Source organism: Dacryopinax primogenitus, assembly GCF_000292625.1.
Source record: "Dacryopinax primogenitus strain DJM-731 SS1 chromosome Unknown DACRYscaffold_24, whole genome shotgun sequence".
Taxonomy (NCBI): domain Eukaryota; kingdom Fungi; phylum Basidiomycota; class Dacrymycetes; order Dacrymycetales; family Dacrymycetaceae; genus Dacryopinax; species Dacryopinax primogenitus.
This window is the reverse complement of record NW_024467221.1, coordinates 323,437-339,511: the sequence shown is the minus strand read 5'-3', so window position 1 is coordinate 339,511 and position 16,075 is coordinate 323,437. Positions and strand designations below refer to the sequence as shown.

The 16,075-nt window shown below is 50.1% G+C and overlaps 5 protein-coding genes across 5 annotated transcripts; 3 read left to right on the top strand and 2 right to left on the bottom strand.

Moving 5' to 3' along the window:
- Nucleotides 1–944: 944 nt before the first annotated feature.
- Nucleotides 945–1,769, top strand: DACRYDRAFT_25281 (uncharacterized protein). The gene is made up of 3 exons (XM_040774101.1): nt 945–1,047; nt 1,113–1,639; nt 1,690–1,769. The coding sequence occupies exons 1-2, from the start codon at nt 970–972 to the stop codon at nt 1,623–1,625; spliced, it is 591 nt and encodes a 196-aa protein (XP_040624061.1). The 5' UTR covers nt 945–969; the 3' UTR covers nt 1,626–1,639; nt 1,690–1,769.
- Nucleotides 1,770–2,059: 290 nt separating this feature from the next.
- On the top strand, nt 2,060–4,504 carry DACRYDRAFT_102553 (uncharacterized protein). The gene is made up of 3 exons (XM_040767640.1): nt 2,060–2,561; nt 2,610–3,186; nt 3,243–4,504. Exons 1-3 carry the CDS (start codon nt 2,111–2,113, stop codon nt 4,465–4,467), a joined length of 2,253 nt encoding a protein of 750 aa, XP_040624060.1. The 5' UTR covers nt 2,060–2,110; the 3' UTR covers nt 4,468–4,504.
- A 44-nt stretch (nt 4,505–4,548) lies between these two features.
- DACRYDRAFT_25279 (glycosyltransferase family 35 protein) lies at nt 4,549–9,071 on the bottom strand. The gene is made up of 34 exons (XM_040774100.1): nt 8,962–9,071; nt 8,815–8,907; nt 8,688–8,764; nt 8,589–8,642; nt 8,478–8,521; nt 8,402–8,430; nt 8,271–8,350; nt 8,076–8,220; nt 7,982–8,021; nt 7,731–7,937; nt 7,643–7,683; nt 7,516–7,595; nt 7,346–7,457; nt 7,268–7,290; nt 7,162–7,218; nt 7,036–7,107; nt 6,937–6,983; nt 6,859–6,888; nt 6,787–6,800; nt 6,723–6,736; nt 6,628–6,673; nt 6,532–6,576; nt 6,469–6,482; nt 6,338–6,417; nt 6,264–6,286; nt 5,939–6,213; nt 5,860–5,892; nt 5,703–5,810; nt 5,565–5,654; nt 5,441–5,515; nt 5,285–5,386; nt 4,935–5,234; nt 4,834–4,881; nt 4,549–4,777 (listed from the first exon to the last, which is right to left on the bottom strand). The coding sequence occupies exons 1-34, from the start codon at nt 9,032–9,034 to the stop codon at nt 4,742–4,744; spliced, it is 2,607 nt and encodes an 868-aa protein (XP_040624059.1). The 5' UTR covers nt 9,035–9,071; the 3' UTR covers nt 4,549–4,741.
- A 122-nt stretch (nt 9,072–9,193) lies between these two features.
- On the top strand, nt 9,194–12,315 carry DACRYDRAFT_25278 (ABC1-domain-containing protein). Its single transcript, XM_040774099.1, has 12 exons — nt 9,194–9,776; nt 9,832–9,898; nt 9,951–10,124; nt 10,182–10,267; nt 10,320–10,781; nt 10,831–10,938; nt 10,984–11,136; nt 11,190–11,586; nt 11,637–11,711; nt 11,770–12,027; nt 12,073–12,178; nt 12,231–12,315. The coding sequence occupies exons 1-8, from the start codon at nt 9,291–9,293 to the stop codon at nt 11,475–11,477; spliced, it is 1,824 nt and encodes a 607-aa protein (XP_040624058.1). The 5' UTR covers nt 9,194–9,290; the 3' UTR covers nt 11,478–11,586; nt 11,637–11,711; nt 11,770–12,027; nt 12,073–12,178; nt 12,231–12,315.
- A 772-nt stretch (nt 12,316–13,087) lies between these two features.
- DACRYDRAFT_25277 (SET domain-containing protein) lies at nt 13,088–16,015 on the bottom strand. Its single transcript, XM_040774098.1, has 13 exons — nt 15,714–16,015; nt 15,550–15,664; nt 15,417–15,503; nt 15,249–15,372; nt 15,024–15,199; nt 14,869–14,972; nt 14,734–14,819; nt 14,575–14,679; nt 14,417–14,524; nt 14,245–14,370; nt 14,129–14,188; nt 13,549–14,067; nt 13,088–13,498 (listed from the first exon to the last, which is right to left on the bottom strand). Exons 1-13 carry the CDS (start codon nt 15,907–15,909, stop codon nt 13,169–13,171), a joined length of 2,136 nt encoding a protein of 711 aa, XP_040624057.1. The 5' UTR covers nt 15,910–16,015; the 3' UTR covers nt 13,088–13,168.
- Between the last annotated feature and the right edge of the window lie 60 nt (nt 16,016–16,075).

The following is a 16,075-nucleotide window of genomic DNA, read 5'->3' as shown; positions in this document are numbered from 1 at the left end:
CCACCCTTCTCAGCTCCAACCGGTAATGCAAGAGGGCATGAGTGCTCCCCCTGTCAGTACTCATGCTTATGCCGCAAAGGACAGTTCACGCTGTCTACTCCGTTAGACCTACTCAGATTGCTAGCGCTATTCTTGTCAGCCCATTCGTAGTGATGCTGGCGGCATGTCGCCCCCGGCCTTGGTTGATAGGTGGGTGACACCAACGTGGCGCTTGCTGCAGAGGAACGACAACCTTGCGATCCATTACTAGACCGTTCGCCGAGTCCAACTGCTCTCGGAGCCGGATATAATTGGGATACCTCTGTGCCCAGGCCTCTCGCCAAATCGTGGAACTCCCAAAAAATCAGTGGACAGTCTACGAATCGTGGTATGAGCAAATGTCACTGCCTTCTCACAGCCTAGGTCGGCGATTGTGAATCTTTGGCCCGTGTTCCAGCGCTCCTGCTTCCACGTCTCTTCTGGTAAACTGCCGCAGATCATGTGTATGAGTACCAATGCCGCACACTCTAGATCGGTGGCAGGGCACGGCGCTATGCAGTCAACAGCAACAGCTTCCCACGCGTGACGGTGTCCTCGATGAGCCTAGACACTCACCTAGTCTTTTGTACCGAGAAGTGATCGATCGAGCCCGAAAACGCAGATATACAACAAAGTAGATGACTCAAATGCGGGTTATGAGGGTCGGTATGTCGTGCATGCACGTGCCCTCCATGCCTCCGACGCACCATAAAAAGGGGATATTGTGGCTGTGTTAGGTATGATTTCCGGAGTCCCGGTGACTAAACACAAGACGTGAACACCGCCTTTGCGTCCTTGCATCCGGTTCCTGTGGCTTCTTCCACAAGCGCTCACTTCAGTGGGGACAGCCCGACGCAGGGCCTTGACACCTCTCTCTCTCTCTCACACACCTTCCTTCTCTCATCTCCATCGCACTCAACATCCCCCCCCATCAAATATCGTCTATCCACCATGTCCGGTCGAGATATGCCAGCGTACGACGCGGATCTGTTGGCCCAGGCGCCTGAGCCGACCAAGGAGCAGAAACAGGTCCGTCCACATCGGTTGCCCCTCTAAGACCCAAACGCTGATCAGCGTCTGTTCCTACCGCTCAGAGTGGATATCAAACAAAGGGCTTGCTGGACGAGCCTCGCGTCCCCAGCCCTTCCCGTACCCCCGCTCCCCCTGTGCCTGAGGCCGAAGCCTCTGGTACCAATGGACGTACCGTAGACCTGCTGGAGAAGGGCTCCTTGGACGACCGTTCTGCAGGTGCCGTCGCCGCAGCTGCCCCCGTCAAGCGTCCATGGTATCGTTCCCCGAAGTGGCTGATTATAATCGGTGTGATCGTCGCAGCTATCATCATTGCAGCGGTTGTTGGAGGTGTTGTGGGCTCGAGGAATGCAAACAACAACAACTCGGCGAACATAGACAAAGCTGGAGATGGTTCATCCCCAAATACCCCATCTGGTGCCACGCCAGGACAAGTACTCAACCCGAGTGCGTCGGTCTCTAGCACAAGCGCTGCAGCCACCGACTCTGGCGTCATCAACCTGAACCCTGCCACTGCATCTGCCGCCAGCTCAGATCTATTGGGCAAAGGAGCTGCGCCCACGCCAACTAATTCCTAGCTCCTCGGGTGAGGGTACGTCCGATCCCCGTAATAATTAGATTCGATGATCTAAACGCCGACAGGTGTGACGTCCCACGGCGACGGCTCCAGGGACATTTTTACCACTTGTATTTCAGTCTTTTTATATGACATTGTATATGCATGGGAATTCGAGCGTCGCATCATCACGATTCGTCTGTGAAGAAGTCGGACAACATGCGTCCGTGGTTAGAACATTCCTCGCGAAGGAAGGGACGTCCGGAAGCAGACACTCTGTATGGACGAAAAGAGTGAACAAGTTGGAAACGAACTATACCTTTCTTCTTCGTCCATCTTCAGTCCTGCAACGAGCCTGCAGGAGAACACGCCCTTTCATACCACCATCCTTACCAACTGTTTTTCAGACTCGTGCTTATACACTCCGTTCACTATTCGCCTGGATATATATCACCTCTCACGACCCTCCCACTCAGCCACATGCCCTCCCAGTAGCACCGTATCAACATGTCTTCCTTTATAACCAGAATTCAGCGCTCCTTTCTGAAGAAGAGAGATGGACAAATTGATTCCACGGGCCTGCAGAGCCCAACGGCTCCGGAAAAGCCGGGGAAAGTACCTGTCAAGCCGTTGACCAAGGCTTTCGTTTCACCCTCTCCGGCCAAAAGAGATGCTCCGAATAGCCCTCACTCTCCACGCCGTCCCACAAGTCCTATACTACCTTTTCTGAACAAATCAAGCTCGAAAAAACACCTGAACTCCCCGAGATCTGTCGAACCAATCCCACAACTCTCTTTAACACTTCCCGATCCCAGTCCAGTTAGTCACCAAGCGGACCCGTTCATACCAGACATCGCCCGGACTGTGCTGGACAAACAAGTACTGGACGAGAAGAGATTGAAACTGGAAGAGGCCTTGAAAATGTTGCAGACAGCGGGAGGGGTGGTCATGGAACGTGGTAAGCACAATTGACCACATTGCGGCTAAAATCCCTAACAATCTCTAGGACTTGAGACCCTTGGCATATTCCGTCCCCATTGGCATTCTGAGAATTTCGAAGTGCAGCAAGCGCTCCTGTCTATGTTTATAGCATCCCTATCCTCAGGCCAAGACGGCGCTGGAACAGCTGCTCAGGAAGCTTTCCTTACCGAGCTACGGTATACATCGGACGTCCATGATGTCACATCTGTGCTCAAATGGGCTTTGCGACATCTTCACTTCGAGGATGGTCCATTTGGCCTCACCACAGGGAACGCACTCGAAGGACAACCTGAATGGTCGTGGTATCGCACCTTTGGTCTTAGTGAGCAGCAGGCGAACTATCCCCTGTCTGCCTTCACGCTTCTCCTTCTCCCGAGTCTCCCACCTGGCCATGCCGATCTTCTCAGATCATTGATGGACCTGATATCGTCTGTGGCATCTCACGTGGCTCAAAATGCCATGTCTGGGAACCGACTTAGCAAAGCGCTTGCATTGTGGGTTGTTGCCCCAAATATATCCAACTGTACCAGCTTCGGAGCTTTTTATGAACAATGGCAGAGAGCCAGCAGGGTAATGGAGCATTTGTTCCTCTGTTACGTACGGTGAGCACAATGGAAGCTCCAGAGATGATTAGATACTCACAATCCCTATTGTGTAGAGATGTAGGCCGCGCGCATAAGCTGCCTGCTCGTCTTGCAGAACTCGTTGCACATTACCCCTTCAACAATGTTCCGGCGTCGACAGACATGTTTCTTCCCCAGCCTGATCTTACCACACATCAGTTTAAGGCGTTACTCGTTCGTATCAAACAAACAAGTCCCAGCGGAAGGACGGACATGTCTGAACTACTTCCTTCGGAACTATTACACCACGCGCTCATCGCAAAGAACGATCCAAGTTCATCGCATTCTGCAGAGCTCGAAGACCTATGGTCGCTCCTGAAGGCGAAGGCAACTCCCGCAATGGAGAACATGAATGGGATTGTGTTACCCTTCGACCTTTCGCGGCTTATTGCCGAAGAATCTCTTCGCCTCATGTCTTTACCGACACAGAGCAGTACGACATCCCCGACACCGCTGTCCCAGAGTACTGTTGACCCAGAACGCTCGTCCTCCGGTCGGAGTAAGCGGCGTTCTTTTTCAATGGATCACGGGCGCTCCAAGCCGGCATACAGTTCCCTCACTGTGTTGTATGAGGATTCTTCTCCAATCACTCGTATACGGTCACAGGAAAACCTCAGTGCCCCAGCAAGTGAAAACAAGGTCGACTGGGATAGTTTTTCCTCTTCTGGCTTCGGCGTTCTCAGCTCCACGACGGGTTTAGCAGAGTCTCTTTCTGGCCGGACAGTAAACGGGTCGGCGCGCGCAAACGGCACGACAGAGTCAACGGACAAGAAAAATGTTTTGAGGCAGGAACCACCCGTAGATATTATGCCGCCTTACTTGGCCGCCCTCTCGCTGGTCCCTCTCGACGAAGCTTTTATTGACGTGTGGTGTGATTCTTTACTTGATCCCACAGTCCGACAGCACTGGCCAGGATATGTGCTGTGCCAGCTTTCAGACTCCGCGAAGGCGGCAGGTGCCTGCGTGGGTGCAGAATGGCTCGTCATCGAACGTGAGATCGTCTCTTCTCCAGGTCCTGTGAAGACACAAAGTATACAGCGCTCTCCATCGAATGTGTCTGCAGCCACAACGACGCGCTTCAATCGGTCGTTAGGTCGAGCTGCTGCAGAGGTGACTAGCCGCAAGCGGTTTTCCCTTTTCAGCACGAGCAGTGGCAGGTCTGTACGCGGCAGAAAAGAATCGTCCGCCACCATCGCCAGCAAACACGCACCCATTGATGAGCTCGTAGATGCACCGCCCCTCCCTTCTCAAGCCATATGAGGCAAAATACCCAACCTCCCACCCTGACTTATCGGGTCACCCTCATTTTGTTTCTCGTGCCTCCTTTGGGTTTCTGATTGTCTGAGAATAATAGCAGCTGACTCGGATCGCTTGTGAGGTCTTCCATCTCATTAGAATATCGCCTTGTAATGCATGTTGCTGCTGCCAACCACAAGGTCTCTCTCTAGGTCAAGTGATAATCTGCTTGATTGAACGCATTATGTACAGGCCTTGTCTCGAGCTTCTAGCTGAAACGGCAACAGTGCTGTTTTGGTCAAAATTTGATCGCGAATTGCTCTATATTCCAGAACTACCATTGTTGGTTATTAGTCATTGTCAACCGATCCGAACTGCCGCTTAGCTTACCTCTTCCGCGTAAGTCATGATGGCGCGATCAGAACTGAATTTGCCCATCTACGCGGAAAAAAACGTTAAGATCCCCAAATAGACCGTACAAAATGCATTACCCTGGACACTGTTAGGATAGTTTTCTTCGTCCATTCTTCAGGATCTTTGACATAGGCATCGTCCACCATCTTGTTTGCCTCTACGTACGAATCAAAGTCATCGGTGACAAGGTAATAGTCGCTAAGGCGAATGGTGTCCACGAAAGGTTGATAGATCGTCGGATCGCCAAAACGGCCCTCTTCAATTTCCTTCAAGACAGCTGCCAGTGCCGGAGAGCGTTCCTCTACAGGAATGGGATGATACTTGTGCTGATGGCGCAGATCCTCAACTGCGTCGGTGAGGTGTCCAAAAAAGAACACCTAGAAACGAATGAGCAAAGTTGTGTTTGCCATTTTGCATTGTGACGCACATTATTGGAGTCTACTTCTTCAGCAATTTCGATGTTAGCCCCATCCACAGTCCCAAGAAGCAAACCACCGTTAAGACAGAACTTCATGTTTGACGTGCCGGACTGGTAGAATCTTCTTCAGTCTCAGGATGATCTTACCAACAACACGCCTCCTACCGCTTCAGTGCCAGCCGTTGATATATGCTGACTGATGTCAGAGGCAGGGATGAGAATCTCCGCCAGTGACACAGACTGTGATGCGATCAGTATTAATAAAAACACATGTTGGAATGACGAATACATAGTCTGGCACAAAAACAACGGTGAGAATGTCCTTCATGTCCGCGTCAGCGTTGATGGTTCTAGCCGTGTTGACAATGAGACGAATCAGCTGCGAGAAACATTAGTGAATGACTGGAGCAGTCTGTTCGAGGCTGACAAGTTTGGCCATGAAGTAACCAGGTGCTGCTTTGCCGCCGAAGATTACGACACGAGGGTTAACCTTCTTGCGCTCCGTCGAGGTCATTGCCTTGAGTGTCAAGTATCTCTACGCTTCAGTTAGCGCGTTCATATTAGCGGAACAAGAAGCTGGTTACATGGATCACCCCAAGAAGATTGAGGCTTTGCCGCTACGGAAACTTTTAGCAAAATGTCGGACTGAAAGTATGAGCCCACCTTATACTCATGAATGCGTTTGATCTGGATATCGAAAAGGGATTGAGGGTTTACAGTTATGCCCAGATGTGTCTTGATATAGTCAGCCAGATGCTTCTTGTTGTTATGCTTGATCAGTGCCCATTTTTTGAGGAAAACAGAGTCTTCGGCAAATGGCTCCAAAGCCTTCAGCAAGGTCAGATCCTTCAACCAGACTGCTTTCGGCTTCTGGATGGCATCCGTGATGAGGTTGCTGAGACCCGGGTTGCATTGATCCAACCAGCGGCGAGGTGTGACTGAGACCCTATGAAGGTGGCCCACATAACATGTAGACTAGGGGACTCACCGCCATTTGTGACATTAGCAAACCTGGAAATAGCGCTGTGAGATGGATTTCGATACCACCTAGCATTCACTTACTTGCTCTTGCCAAAGAAGTCGACAAAGTCTCGCAGAATAGTTTCACGAACAAGATGACTGTGGAGCTCCGCGACGCCATTCTACACAGGGATTAGGGGAACCGCCGCGACACGTAATTTGGAGGAACAGACCACTTTAGCAGAACCTAGATATCCAGTCAACGTGCGATCCGTGAAAAGAGGTCAAGTTTCTACCAATCGTGGCTAAGAATGCCATTCTAACATACTTCGGTTCACCCTCTATATTGCGTGACATTAGAACCTAGGAAGACGAAGGTCATGGACCCCAACCTTGAATGAGTGACATGCGAGCTAGACGTTCACGATCATTGGGCCACTACCGTCTTTTCAACCAGAGGACGACATCGCACAGCCTGAAATGTTACCTTACGCTCCACAGCTAAACGAGGCATGAGCGGATGTCGGGAGGCAATCGTTGTAGGACATTACCTTGAAGAAAGGCCCTATAACGAAGGGGCTTACAATGAAGCAAAGTAATGCGAAGTGGCACGGAAGACATACATATTGATATCATAAATAATTTGCAGATGCCTACCCAGAAAGTCAGTTAATACACCCCTCACCAAGGTGATATCGCACCTGGGCAGGACATGTTCCATGAGGGGTACCGGCCATTTCTCGAGGGCCTGGAACAATCAATCACTCAGCTCGGGTGCTCCGTTACCCACCAGTGCTCACCTCAGGCAGGACCGTGTGATTGGTATAGAAGAAAGTCTTCGTCGTGATTGCCCACGCGTCGCCCCACGGAACCTGGTATCCTTGCTTCAACGTCCATTTCAAGTTCACTTAGGAACAGAGACTCACATCTTCCTCATCAACGAGCATGCGCATCAGCTCGGGGATAGCGATGGTAGGGTGTGTCTCCAGAGGTGTCAAAATAAACCCCTTCCCATTCCACATACACACATACATCGTTCAGTTGGATTGACACATCTGGTTTCAACGGCATGGTAAGACATCATGATTAGAATAACAGGCTGTGGCATACACTCAGGGAACTCCGACCAGGGCTTTTCCACCTGCTTGAAGCGCCGAATGATATCGGACAGACTCGCTGCGCACCAAAATGCTTGCTGCTTCAGACGCAGCTCCTTGCCGAGCTATGCATGTACAGTCAGCGATCATGAAGTCTGGTCCGTAGGACACAAGTCGGCTCACCATGTGATTATCATTAGGATATAAGACGCGAGTTAAAGTCTCCGCGCTGCTATTCTCTTGAATAGCACGATCATAGTCACCTGCGGGGCTGTGAGCATCCAGGACAAAGCGTAGGCAAGAACATTACCAGCATTGAAACTGTTGAGGTCGAATCCCCTCTTTGGTTTACTATAAAAGTGAGTCCTCGCCACAGAGCGATAATAAAAAGAACGTACGCGTCCCATAGGCGGAGGTTATTCACAGTGTTTGTGGAATATCCAGGGATAGGTACGTCATACGCTACTGCCAGTACCTCCTGACCGCCAGTCCACACAGCCTTGCCGTTTCCAATGCGCTCGGCGTGCCCATAGAAGCGGACATCGTACGTGACATCTTGGCGGGGGATTTCCCAAGGGTTGTCAGTATCCAGCCAAGGGTCCGGACTGGCTAGACGTCAGATTGAGGTGAAGGGAAAATCATTGCTTACGCCTCCAGCTGGGAACCATCCGGGGCGATATGCTGAGCGACTGTGCGAAGAGAGGTCAATTGGCGACGGCCAACAAAGAATGATATTATCATACAGAGGCCATAGTGATACCTCAGCCCATACCCCCACAACGGCAGCTCCATGGTGGCACCGGAATCGAGATAACACGCGGCCAAGCGGCCTAGGCCGCCATTGCCAAGGGCAGCATCTCTCTCAGCATCAATGAGGTCTTCCAAGTTCTACATATATTAAGTTATCAACGTCATGATCAGCAGCATGAAGCACATACAAAGCCCAGCTTATGAGTAGCAGCCTTATACTGCTGCTTCAAACCCAGATTCAGCAAGGCGTTGTCAAGAGTTCTGCCCACTGGGGTGATCATTCAGTGACTGGTCGTAAGCAAGATCCGGTGACACTGACTGAGAAACTCCAGAGAAAGATAATACGCTCTGCACACCAGTTAGAAGGGTGAAACAAGTGGTAGACAGTCGCTCGCCTCTTAGGTTGTTTCCTGGTGTACTGCATCTGTGTTTCATTCCACTGACGAGCAAGGGGGAAACGAGATTATCGAACCAAAACGACAAGTGCAGTGCTGGGAGAAGCTCACCTTCACGATTAAATCGTCCCTAACAGAAAGGGCGACAGCTTGATACGCCCCCAGCTACCGGATGTCAATCACATCTTCAATGCTTTGAACAGTACTGACATTATCGAGGTTATATGCCTGTCGAGCCAGGGTGGACTGAACATGGTAAACAATGGCGTTGGTGATGTCCGATACGGCTGGGTCCATACATGAGCGGACAATTGAAGGAAGATGAAGTGGTGCATACTATTAGGGATACCCCTCATACCGGCTTTCCAAGTCTTCTCGTCACCCCTTGGCCAGATTTCTTTGCCATCCTTGAGCGTCGCCGGTAAATATCCTTCAACGGCAAAAGATGCAGTTCAGGCCGGCATAAGGGAGAGAAATTTCGCACCTGTGGCACTGCGTTTATGTTGACGCCTAGGTGCTGCTTGACCGATCTTTGCAGGATCAATCGTGGTGATCATAGTGGATAAACCTCAGAGGTTGCTTCACCGAAGTTCAAAGAACGTTGGAGAGAGGAGGATGGCATGGGAACGCGACGCGCGATCCTAATATACCGAGGCAAAGGGGCTGAACGCGGCGGCATTCACCCGCTTGGCTAAGGGCGATGACCACCGCGTTCCACCTGGTTGAGCTCCCATTCGTCCAAAAATTACTAATAAGTTGTGCGCGGTTTAGTAGAGCGCCTGGACGATCGGCGACAGCCTACGGTGGTATTGAATGCCGCCTTCTCTCCTCGACGTACTTTATGTTGCCTCTTCGGCCGCCCGTATTGCTTCAAGGAGCGCGACAATTCAGACTGCCCAATGGGCTCACAGGTCAAGACTTCCGGAGTATCGCAGTCGGCAACAATCTCAGAATCCCACATCCAATTCAAACCCTGCTCTGCAGGTTAACCTCCTCGAACAACAGCGTAAAGCGGCGGCTTCTCTGAACGATATCCAATCCTATGTGCACCCCGATCAACCTGGCGATTTTAGTCAAGTCGCTGAAGCAGCCCTCGAATCAGGTTGTCCTGCCGTGGAGGAAACACCTCTTTTTGACGGAGGGAACGCCGGACACGAAACCTATAATGGATCTGCCAAAGGTGCACCAATGTGTCTGTCTTCCTCTTCTGAAGAAAATGTGGTGCCCGCGCCGGGTAGCCCACCATCCAAACCCGTATTACCGTCGCAAAGAGTGGAAGGATCCACATTGCTTGACGAGGTGCGTTCGTACTACATCCCGTTGCTCTGGATGGATCTCAACCCTGCGGGTACAGCCCACGGTCACCTTGAAACCGTCACGAGTACCCTCTTCTCGGCTAGCACGTTTGCTCCATTATGGCGGTAAGGTCTTCTCTCAACGGCGATGACAGTACTGGCTAACACCAGGGCAAAGGATTGGCTGCGGGCCTTGGTGTAGGCGCAGCGTCCGAATTTCTACGTAGACGAAATCGTCAGGACACCTCGACGCCAATCTTCCTCAGCGAAACTAACGTTGCACGATTGGTCGATAAACTGGGGAAGATGAGAGGTGCAGCCCTCAAGCTCGGCCAATTTCTCAGTATACAAGGTAGTGCTCTCATATCCTGTCCCTCTGAACCATGCTGAGACCAAGCAACGAACGCAGATGCTCACGTGCTTCCTCCTCAATTAGAAGCAATTTTTCAACAACTTCAAAATAAGGCTAATTATATGCCGGATTCTCAAATGCAGGTCAGCCGATTGTCCATGGTTTCGAGCTCTTGTTTACTGATTGGCCTATCAGCAAGTGATGAATGCCGAGTTGGGCACCAATTGGAGGTTAATATTCGAAGACTTCGACGCGATCCCTATTGCCTCGGCTTCTATAGGACAGGTGCACCGTGCGCGTCTTGCAGACACTGGCATGGAAGTTGCGGTCAAAATCCAATTCCCAAATGTTGCCGAGTCAATCGTTTCGGATCTATCAAATTTATCACTGCTCTTGACCACATCCTCTCTGCTTCCTCCCGGCCTCTTTCTGCAGAACACGATCACAGCAATGCAGCAGGAGCTGGCGGATGAGTGCGATTACGAACGTGAAGCTCGTTACATGCAGAATTTCGCCCACAAGCTGCACGGGGACGAGATGTTCAATGTTCCCCGCGTGGTGTCCGAGTACACAACAAAGCGGGTGCTGGTAATGGAATGGATGCACGGCGTGCCCCTCACGAGAGCAATTCATTTCGACCAAAATGTCAAGAACGAGGTAATGCATCCCGTCTAACTGACCAGCCCATCTGATCAAAACGCCTCAGATCGCTAGTGCGGTCCTCCGCCTATGCCTGAGAGAACTTTTCGAGCTCTCGATGATGCAGACGGACCCTAATTGGACCAATTTTCTGTGGAATCCCACAACCCACCAAGTATGTACTCGCTTCTCAAAAGACTTTTGTTAATGTGGATCAAAGATTGAACTCATCGATTTTGGTGCTACTCGCGAATACTCCCAGTTATTCATTAAGCAGTGGCTGCGATTACTCCGTGCAGCAATCAACTCTGAAAAAGAACAATGCCTGCAGGCCTCCAGAGCGGTTGGCTACCTCACTGGAGAAGAGAACGAAGTGAGCTGAAAAGCAGTGTAATTCTTCCTGTCGTTGTAACCAGCCCATGCCAGGAAATGGTCTCGGCGCATCTGGAAGCCATGTTTCTTCTTGCCCAGCCATTCAGGGAATCCTCCGATCAACCATATCAGTTTAAAGACCAGACGATCACCACACAAATCAAAGCACTCATACCAATTATGCTCCGTCATCGACTAACACCGCCGCCACGGGAGACGTATAGCTTGAATAGGATGCTTTCGGGTGCTTTCTTGCTTTGCGCACGACTAGATGCTGAAGTGTATTGCAGCCAAATATGGCACGAGACAACAGATTGTTATGAGGATAATTATAGCAATTGAGTGTAATATGAATCGGACATTGCTATGTCAAAGTAATGCGATATCTGTCACATCACCCACTTTTTATCTTGTCTTGTCTTTTTGACTGTAGATACGATCGGTAAATGGCCTTGACTGCATCAGCAGCAGTCAGAACCAAAGAGGACGGACTACTCTTACCCTTCGAAGCGCAATGCAATCATGTACACGCCCCATACAAACGTGGAAAGCAAGATCCCAGCAGGTCGAGCATACCTATGAATCGGTTCAAAGTCTCAGTCTTGCGATAACCTTGCAATGAACTCTTTCTTACCAGAACGCGCCGCCAAAGAAACACATGGTACTTCCGATGTACATTGGATCACGAACCACATTGAACGGGAAGCATTCCACCCGTTCTTTCATCAAAATTCCGAAGTAATCTCCGAGATAGGTGCCAGTGATGCCAAGTGCATACGTAGACGTCAGCACAAGGGCTTGACCTCCAATGAAAAAGGATATTGCCAGGAACTGGAAAATGGGAGCGGTCAAAATGTCCATTTGCGGCTGATCTCGAAGTGCTTCCGTATAGCTTCAATGGGTTAATACAGATGCCGTAGAAGGAGTTTCAACATACAATGCATCACGTATTATTCCCAGGACAAAAATAACTGTAGCCAATGCATAGCAGCCGTGAAGACGATTTCCCCTGAATAGGTTTGTGATGGTACGGTGGTGGTATTCTGCATAAGAAGCTTGCTCAACAAACCGACCTTAGGGCAAAATGGCGCTTACCATTCCGAGCGACGATGTTCCAAAATGCAGGGTTGAAAGCTATCGCCATTATTGCGATATATAACGAACTCTTGTTAAAATCAATAAGATGCCCAACCTCAGTCAGATCCATGCTTTAGTTAGGTGAACGTAAAAGGTATGCGGTCGCTCAGGGATCAACTCGATATTCACGTTATTATAATAAATGAAGTTTCAGAGGTGCCACCGTTCACACCTCGGCTCTGGGCGTCACAATAGCATGACCAGTCAAGAGAGGAGATTAAATCATCCAATTGGGATGAGACGATCATGGACAATGGGACGTGTTGTTATTTTTCTAGATGGTTTTGTACAGTGCTCTAGATCTCTTTTGATCGATCACCTCAAGTCCGTCTAGATGGCATGTCTGTTGGGCCGCATTGCCATTGCCGTCCTTGTGGTATATTATTGAACGGGGTTGATTTATTCATCAGGCTCCTTAAATGCAGCGTCATAGACCAACAGCTTACGGTCTGCGTATGACGGAATAGGCGACCCATACGGCTCTGTGGTTTTCCTCGATTTGGTGAGCCTCTGGGCTGTTTCGCGGCCACAATCCATATTGAAGACACGGATGTACATTGTGCTCCCAGATACATATGATCTACACGGGCAATTTCCAGGTTGGTGATTGAAGGCCTCAAACCCTCGAACGGACACCGGCAGAGCTCATTCCAGAATTATTGGACAGCCTGGGAGATGCTTCCTGTGTTCCCCTGTCAGCATCGGTTGTAGGGTGGCAAGGGAGCATATCAGTCAAGAGCTGGTTTCAAACTATGAATGAATGCACGGGGATTAAACAAAAGAGTAATTTGGGTCAAGAATAGAGCGTCTGATAGACAGAAATATGACATTATAGACCAGCACTATGAATACAGGCAAGACATCAATCAGCATCGACGGCATGACAGAAAGTACTACTATACAGCAGGAGATGGAGTCGAAGACCGTTCATCCACAGACGAGTAATCAGCTTCCTCCACGGGGTGCTCATCTGGCGTCAGCGATATAGATGGATCTTTAGTACCTCCATTCAGTAGTATAGTAGGATCGTTACCATCCTCTGGTGTTCCGGAAGATTCGTGCAAAGTCAGTCCAGCAGGGGCCGAACGGACACGATGTCGAAGCTTGGCGAGGTAAGCTTTGACGAATTTCCTCATTTTAGCTTGTTTTTCCTCGGAAAGTGTATCTAGCCTGGCGGACTTGTAGTTGCTGGATCGCTTCTCCTTCTCCACAATGCGGTCGGTGAGCTGAAAGTTAAATACAGTGACAGAAGCATAGCAGAAGCAGAAGCGCTTACCTCTCGTGCATACCGCTTGAAATCATCCCGCTCTAGTCTCATCGCATGTTTCGCGAGGTGTTTGGACATGCATTGTACAACAATCTCGCTCACAAGACGGCTCATTCGTTTGTCTCTACCCGCGATATCTGATGACTTGTTCCGAGAAGTGTCAGTCGTCCGACCTGAAGCACGGTGGGTTTTCCTTGGGAGAGGCAACGGACTGAGGCGGTCTGTCGGGGCTGATGTAGAAGCAGCAGCAGCCTGCGCAATAATGGCCGCCAATTCGGCGCGGACTGGATGTGAAGCAGTAACAGGTGAAGCTGCAGCCGTTGCAGTTAATTTAAGGTTTGCTGCAGATGTGCTTCGAGTTATTGACGGGGGGCCGCTGAACTTAAAGCCCATTGGTTGAAATGCTACTACGGAAGCTGGGATGTCCTCATCAAACCTGATCCGTTTGGATGGTCTCGGGGATGCCGGGACCTCCCCAAAACTGCCAGGTCGCGAACCAGTTTGACTAGAGGAGTCCATTTCTTCCTCCTGTAACCATGCATGAGCTTACGGTCCGGTGCGAGGTAACAGCCAGTATCGGTTTCATTACCTTGAGGGCACGTTTCGGTATGCGATACGCGGACTCTAGCTTCGCCCAGCCGGACAAGAGCTGGAGAAGCAGATAAGAAACGATTGATAGGATGCAGACAAAGAATTCCCACGCACTTCGCTCGCAATTTTGCGCAGCGTGTCATTGTCCGATTGAGCGAAACGGCTGACGGGCTCTTCCAAATGCGCATCTTCAACTTTATTCCGCGTTTGCAGCGGCCAATGCAACATGCTCTCTAGTGCCTGACTGGTGTAAGCTCGCGGGGTGGGCCAAACGAAATGTGCGTACAAGGAGAACCACTTCTACATCGTCACCAAACTCATCTAGGATGCCCGCCATCATGCTATACCCATACATGCGCATCATCCTACGCTGAACAGTGTCGTCCTCTGTCATCTGTCACTTTGGTTAATGATCACGCCGCTTGTCGAAAGTAGTACACGAACCCGAATGCGCAGGAGCAGCTTGCAAACAATACGCCGATTTGTAGCCTGCCGAAGGGCAGCAACGACCTTAGCTACTTCGCTTTCATCGACTGGTCTGAGAACAGGCTGTAGCAGACAACCATGAGAACACTTTGAGACGCTCAGATGTGTCTATCGCACCAAGTAATCTTCGTCTAGTTTACGACTTGTCTTCTTTTTGGAGCCTTTCAAATTTAGCTTCTCCACGTCATCCACGATGCCCAGCGCTGCAGAAATTGGTAAAAAGATATTATATCAGGACAAAAAGCAATTTACCGTCCAGATAGAGGTCATCCATGCCCGCCAAATCGGTCTGCGTTTTGCCACCGATAAAACCTACACAATTCGCCTCGCCACAATAACAAGGTTGAGCATCATGCCTGGATAATAGCTCAGCAGCTCAGCAGAACTGGATAAGACGTTCAGCTAACCCATAGCGATCAACATTGTAGTTGAATGTTAACTCCTCGCCTCGTGAAATTTCCCTCTTAGCAAAGATACCCATTCGAACCCGTGGTCCCACAACCCATTTCGCAACATAGCAGTTAGGATTGCAGCTGTGATTCGCAAAGCGTCCAATACCACCCTTCTTTGTGGCATCGATGTACTTCAGACGAGTTGAATTTCAGGGGGGGTAACAGCCGTAACCAGCGCACCTCTTCGCGTTGTAGCATCATAAAATAGAAATGTTTGATACCTTCGTCAGCGTATTCATGCATCCTCTTCAGAAAAGTCGTTTGATTGATGACCTCCCCAATATATTCATATATGAAGGAATCCCTGCGGCGATCAGCATCCTAAAACGTCCACCAGACGATACTCACGGCTGAAGATCAGTAGCGGCCCTTAGCCCATAACCTTTCTTGTCCGTCGATACTATCTCAATATCGGCATATTGTTTGCGCTGGAATCTACACTTGTGAATACGACGCATGTTCCAGGCAAAAAGCAGCTTACCGCTGATTTTGGCAGTGGGAACGACAACGGCATTCGTCCGCCAGACATTCCACCTGAGTTAGCCGGTTGATACAGTCTGATCCATAGCCACAAGCGGCTTCTGGGGGATCGGTAGCTAACCGAACACTGTTGGAGCAATATTTTTGGATCAAAGTTGAACGTACCGTAATCAAATTGGCAATCGCACTCCATACAATCATCCTTCTGCCTTGAGCGACCCAAGCTGTTATACTGATACGCATTGTCACTCAGCTCAATGAAGGCTTTCAAAGCTTCATCTTCCGCCCGAGCCAAGTGTGTTATGAGTTGACGGCCATTAGCCGCCGTGTGAACGACGTCTAAGCGATCCTGGAGAGCCATCGGTCAACAGTCCGCGAAGAGGTTGAGCCAGTTCGTCAGTTCAGAGCGTGTGACACATTAGAGTCTGTAAGTATCAATGTCACGTTCTCCTCACCAGAACTAAGGCAAAAGGAGCGATGGTGACGAGTACCTTTCCCGATGTCAGGCACACTGAGAAAGAGCGGAG